The 6,882-nt window shown below is 39.0% G+C and overlaps 1 protein-coding gene across 1 annotated transcript in view; it reads right to left on the bottom strand.

Moving 5' to 3' along the window:
• Positions 1 to 6,882, bottom strand: part of CFTR (cystic fibrosis transmembrane conductance regulator) — a 146,662-nt gene that overhangs the window by 7,922 nt on the left and 131,858 nt on the right. The window contains exons 25-26 of the mRNA XM_019543952.1: positions 6,464 to 6,553; positions 1,608 to 1,780 (exon numbers count right to left, since the gene is read on the bottom strand). Coding sequence (XP_019399497.1) covers positions 1,608 to 1,780; positions 6,464 to 6,553 — 263 coding nt within the window. The remainder of the gene's footprint in view (positions 1 to 1,607; positions 1,781 to 6,463; positions 6,554 to 6,882) is intronic.

Raw genomic sequence — 6,882 nt, 5'->3', positions numbered from 1 at the left:
CCGCCCCACAAGCCGCGCGCTCGCACAACTCCGCAAAGCCCGCGGCTCCCCTAAGCGGTGCCGGAGCCGCTAGCCCAGCATTTCGCCACAATGAGCACCATCATTGATGTGGTACAAATAAGACAGAGCCTAATCCAGGAAGCCCAAGTGCCAGAAGAGTTGCTAACATGCCAAATAGCCAACAGAAGTTATGGCATTTGCTGTGGAAGTAGGTGACCTGAATTCTAGGCCCTAATCAGCCAAGAGGTTGCATACACTTAGATGTCTAGTAAATGGACTAGGATACAAACCAAACCATTTGCTCATGATTGAATTGAGAATCTACTTGGAACAACTGTATCACTCTTTTTGTTTACTACTATAGTTGACTATTGCCTTAATTTAGAATGAGATGCAGGAAGAAGTTTAAGTAGAATTTAGATACCCAAGTCCCATAGAATGATTCAAAGAAATCCTAACTAACATCTTAGGTGTCAAAAATTCTTTAGGTGCCTATGTTTTCACCAGAAAACCTTCTTAGATTCCTGAAGTTCAACTATTATAGATGCCCAGAGGCACCACTATCTTGACTGAGGATCTTATCATATGTCAAGGGTAGATCTGGATTCTCCTGATCTAACAGGTGTACCTAACACACAATGACAGTACCCAAGTTCATCACCCAGAAACATTTTAACTCAAAAACATTCCTGCAGATGGTGGTGGTCATCTATCATAGGAAGCCTGATGTCCAGAACATTTGCCCTAGAAGTTGGAATCCTGGGTTCTGATGCCTGCTTCCAGGACTGACTACATAAAAATTCTGCATTAAAGCATCACTGGATAAAGCACACTAAGCATGTTCAGAACAAAGACTGAAACCTGGATCTCCCCACTCTCAATTAAATGTCCTCTTCATTAGACTACAGAATAATACTCTTCGAGTTTACTGGGCCTCTGGCTTCCAGGTTGTGCAATAGCAGTAGGAGTAAAAATAATGATGATAATAATAATATGGCACAGCACTACCAAGATTTAAAAATAAGCGGTAGTTTTAGCCCTAGTTATAATGCTGACTTGTTTTGTGGCCTAGGTCAGTGGCCCTGCACCAAAATCAAATGCCACAGATTTGATGGCACTGTAAGGATCTCCTATGTGTGGCATTTGAAGTGCATTTTGGAAGTACATGCATTTTTATTTATTAAAACTCATTTGTGACTTGAACCCATGCAAGGGAGTAAGAGGGACTAATCAGGCCTTGAGTCTGGCTGAGTTTGAGGATGTGCAGCTCTTTGCCTGTCTGTTCTCTCTTTGGAGCAGCAAGGCACAGATGGTGGGCATAAGAGTCACAACATTTGGCTCCTCTTTCCATTCTCACACTCTGTCTCTGGTGAGAGAATTTGAGCCAACACAGAAGAAGAAATCTTCTATTAGTACAGGTCAGCAGTAAATCAGTACTTTTCAGGAACAAAGAGGTGGTAAGAGAGAAACAATAGCTGTGAAGCACAAAGCCCTGTGTGCAATCTCCTGTCAGGATAGCCACTGAAGCACAGATCTGAGAGTGTGGCCTCCCTGATTTCCTGATTTCACACCACAATATACAAATAGAAAGAATAAATAAAACTTACATGGGGTCCAAATGAGCACTTGGTTCATCAAGCAGCAGGATTTTAGCTTTACTGAGAACTGATCTGGCAAGACACATCAATTGCTTGTGCCCATGACTGAGGACACTGCCACCATCCACAAGAACAAAATCAAGCTGGCCAGGAAATTGCTCTACTACAGACTTCAGTCCAACCTGCCAGAATAAAATTAAAGGATAAATCTATTTGAGAGAAACTGGAACTACAAACATTTAGATACAACAATCCACATTTAACCCTTCTGCCTTCTGTTTCCAAGGGTCAATATAAAATGTGTTCTGCTGAAATCGGCTGAAATGAGAATCCTCCTTTCAGAGTTACTCCAAGCAAACAGTCAAATGACAAGAAAGATCAATCTCTTCTTATCCAGAAAGAACATTTTGGTTTATTTCAGTACACATTGGACAAACCAAAGTTAAAGCTGTATGTTTATCAGACATAATGAGCTTTGGCACCTTGACCAATACATTGTCAGTTAGTTTACAGGAAAGTAATTTATTTGGTACTTCTGTTTGGTGGTGTTGTGCATCATCTGCAATGCTAAAGGGAGATGTTTCTGAAAGGAACCTTGACTCCTCAATTACCAGGAAGAGGAAATTTCACATGCTGCATTACACTGGCAGAGAATATAACATAAGTCACCATGGCAGTTGTATCCATGGCTTTGAGACCACTTCCACAGACTTTATCTTTTGTCAGAAAGATGGGAACAGCAGCACATACGTCAAGTTCTTTACAATTTGTGCAGGATCCATAATGTCACTATCTGCTCTTGGGCACTGAAAACTTACCTAGGTACAAATGTAAAACGAGTTGTCTTTGGATTGTAACAACATTGCATCACAACAGAGTTCAAGGGGAACTGAAAAGGTTTCTGCTTACTTTATGAGATGTTTTGGAATCCATATGTTTTCTCAGAATGACCAAACTTACTATGGTGTTTGGAGGGAATAATCATTCTCATCTAACCCTGACAAGAACTCTTCTTGTAAGTTGTACAAGCTGGTACTGGTAATGCACCTAACTGTGTTGCTACAAGATATGCAGCAACTTAGCTTACAATAAAGATGATAGAAGGCATAAAAAAAGGCATAAACTTGTTTTTCAAATCCCATTTGTTATTTGTAACCCATTTTCACTCTGCATCAAAAATATGGAATCCTTCCTACACATTTCCTTTTCAACTTTTAAAACAGGGACTCTATTACAATGAAATACTTCAGTGATATGTGGTAAAGGTTGGAAGAGTTCCAGGTTGGTATTCTTTAAACAGGAGTGCTACCTCAGTACATACAGGTCATGCTTGTTCTTCTCTCTGCAGCTAATCACTTAATATGCCTTTAATACAATTATGTCATGAACAGCTCCCAGAAAAGTCGGTTTACTTTTTAAACAACCTCTAAACTGCCCTGAGGTACAACCTCTGCAGTCCTATTGACATAAGTGTGACTGGGAGCAAAATTTAGCTTAGGGAGCCTGTACAAAGCTGTAACACGCAGCTCTCTAAAGTATTGTGGCAGTGCTAAAATCAGGTATTCAAGTTTACTCACACCACAGCTGAGATGGAAGAAAATTAAAAGGTGATACTGACTTTAGCAGTAGCTGCAAAATGCCTTTATTGAACACTACACCATAAGCTAGAAGGGAACAGAATATTTAACAAGCTAAAAATTAACTTTCTTTTTGCCATCTTCCGAAGTTATACCAGCTCTTTATAGCTTTCTCTGATTACTTAGATTTCAAGGGAGCATAAAGTCCATAACCCATTGAATCTTTCCCATTAAACATATTGCAAAGTTTCTTTTTCTCACCAGTGTGTTTTTCACACTTTTGAATATAAAACAATTAACTGAAAAACATAATATGTTATTGAAAGGACATGCCCAACTCTTCAACAATGCAGACTTTAAAACAGTATTTCTTCTTAGTGTTGTAAGTAAGCCTTTAAAACCTCAGCTGTAGCGTACACCTAAAGGGAAAATTCTAAGTCAAATACATAAGTATTCAACTCTATGTTCAGGGGTGGACACCCTGATCCATGAGTTTCCCAGCCTAAGAGTCACAGCAAGCAGAGCATAAATCACTATTTTCTGACAGCTAGGGCTGGGTGAAGATTTTCTGCCAAATTTTAATCAACTGAAAATTTGTTCTTTGAACAAAACTAAAATTTCACAGAGGAAGTGCCCAGTTCCCTCAAAATAAAATTTAGCAAGGCAACAACTGAACAAAGTTTACAGAAAATGGAGAAGAAGCTACAAAGATGAAGGGAGGATATAGAGGAGTGATATGCTGCTGGAGAGCAGTTTGTATCAAGCTGTACCAATCCTTCAGTCATTTAGAGTACATCTATACCCTTTCCAACTGTTCTAGAAACTGCTCCTGTAAAAACATGCCCTGTCCACCTGCTCCCACTCTGCACAAGCCAAATGATGAAAAAAACATAATAGAGTTGTTCTTTGAGGAATCCTCAGGCTCTCATCATATGTTTATTGGAAAAGGCCCTGTGCCAGTCTAATGATGACTACATTATTTCTTCAGCCTTTGGTGAGTGCAAAGCAACAGTGAGTGAGTAGGACCTGTTTTCCAGGTTACAGTCCATTGCACTGTCAGAAGCAATACAGAAAGGCCCTCAGGCAGCACAGTTCCAGCCATGGGAAAGCTTACTTCTATTTTTCTAGAAATAAAATGAAGCCCAAGGGGAGACAGGGACAAATTTGGTGAAAATTCATTTGAATTTGGGGCACTTCGGGAATAAAGCCCATGTTTATAACTTGGATGCACATTTAGGGACTCAATTGGATGCAATTGGGACTAAGAGTTAAATGGGGCTCTTGGAAAGTTAACTATAGAAGTTCATCCTTGAGGCTGCAGGTGGTATTGATTATCTCATCAAAAAGCTCATAGAAGGGCTGGACTTCTCTTAGGGGGGAATCAAAGCCAACGTCAATTTTCCAATTAATCATTTGTGTAAAAAAAGTGTCAAGTGGTACCAGAGCCAAAAGGTAACATTCCAGCCACTCCACAAAAGAGTAAATCATGACACCATATCTTGGGATTTTTCTTAAATAAAATATCCCACTGATTTTTCCCCTCTACACCCACATCCATGGGACACCATGGTTTGTTAATCCCACCCCAGAATGCATCTATGCATCCTTCTGTGACATAGATGGCATGTAAGTATAACTGTGATGTTACAAAACACTGTAGCCTGCCTGAGTTAATTCTTGTTCATTAACAAGAGCCAGGGAATATCAATGACTGGGGAACATTTCTGAAGAACATGATTTAAAGTTTCCTCTCTTGGATGTCCTCAAAGTAGCTAGATATACTACTAGACATGTATTAACTGTGGTTTTCACTTCAATTTACAGTTTACCTTTAAAGATTCTGTCTTAAATTGTGCCTTCTGGTGACCTTTTGATACGAGCAGCCGAACCTCAGAGGGCTAAAATATGAAATTAAATCTCTAAACTAACTGCCTCTATGCGTTTTGTGCTGGGTCATCCAGCAGTCACATCCTGAAACTTCACCTATGCTAAATCATAGATCAAAGCACTCAGATTGTGCTTTATGCAAATTTTATTAATATTTTCCTCTACTGACCTCTACCAAAAGCATCTTTTTATTGGATAATAAAGAAGCAGGGGCAAAATACTCTCCTTCCTCAGCATTCTTGTTTCCAAGGCACTGTATAAATGTAACATGATACAACCATTTGAGCTACATTTTATTAATATTTGTTGAGTCAAATGTCACACATTATCAGGTACACATTATCAGGTACACCTATAAATACTCTGAACTGCTTTGAGTGTCTGGATTTCAGAGGACTGAGAGGAAAACAAGTGAGGCTTGGATTATAATAAGAAAGATGTAAAACATAAGTGGATGAAAAATCACAGATCCATTTAGACACCCAGGAATAGAACTGATCTTTGATGATCAAGCCCTTGGGCACAAACAATTTACACATTCATTCCACCTGCTTTTCTACAGTGGGGGCGGCCAACATGCAGCATAGGTACTACAAGTGGCATGGGCAGCCTGTGTGTGTGGCATGCAGCAGACTGGGCAGGGGACAGGCAGCACTGTGGCGGACAGACAACAGAAAACAGAGCATCAGATCAGGCAGGAAGGAGAAAGCATAGCAGCAGCTTGGACAAGGAGCAGAAAGCTCCTTCTGAGTAGAAAATCAAGTAGAGGAAAGGGATCAGAATGACACTCACGGAGGACACAGGACTAATTTGTGGTGTGCTTGCCAAAAAGGTCAGTCCCTACTGTTCCAGGGTGTGTGGCCACTGGAATCTGACGTGTGTCCATACATCTTCCTTTCAATGCTGAAATCCCAATTTATACAGAATATGAATAGACCTTGACATGTCAATAAACTGCACACAACACTTCAATGCAAAGAACTTCAAATGAAGTCCATATATTGATAGCAGGCCTTTGCCTGATGCTGTTAAGGGGTTTGCTTCAGGAGCAAGAAGGAAAACCCATTATATGTATTTCTTAACTCTTCAAACAGACAGGCAGTGAAAGAACAGTTATGAGAACCTAAAAATGTACTTATTAATTGCTTATTAATGATTACCAAGCAGAAGTGCCTCATATCTGCCTTTGATACCTATAACTGCTTATATTGCATGTGTCCTATTTAGACTGTACACTCTTCTGGACAGGGAGAATGTTTCAGACGTGATTCAATATAAACAATTATTTTTTAAATTATTGACCCAAATTGTTCCCAAGTCCCTTATTGTAACTTCCTGGATCACACTGGAATTACTAAAATAGTGTTTATGAACATCATAAATAATATTGAATAGCTTTACCTCATCTGCAACTTTCCATATTTCTTCATCAGTCCATTGTCCATAAGGATCCAAGTTTTTCCGAAATGACCCAGAGAATATAAACACTTTCTGTGGGAGTACCAAAAAATAAAAACAAAAGTCACATTTTAAAATTTACAAAATCAGAATATCCCCTTGCAAACAACAAGAAGAATTAACGGAAACAGTTTTGCTGAATCAGTTTTCCTCAGATAATGCCATTTGGACTAAAGTGAAATATTTCACAAAGTATTTTACATTTTGACAGATTTTTTTTTGAAATACTCAGTAAAAATGTTTTTAAAAAAAATCAACACATTACATTTCTGACGTGTAGAAGGAAACATTTGTATAGCTCCATTTTGAAATGTCTGTTGTAAAGTTTATTTGATATAAATAACAGGTAAAAACACAAACAA

The sequence above is a fragment of the Crocodylus porosus genome, unplaced genomic scaffold (genome assembly GCF_001723895.1).
Source record: "Crocodylus porosus isolate Cpor-Errol unplaced genomic scaffold, CroPor_comp1, whole genome shotgun sequence".
Taxonomy (NCBI): Eukaryota; Metazoa; Chordata; order Crocodylia; family Crocodylidae; genus Crocodylus; species Crocodylus porosus.
This window is presented reverse-complemented; position numbering and strand designations above follow the sequence as displayed.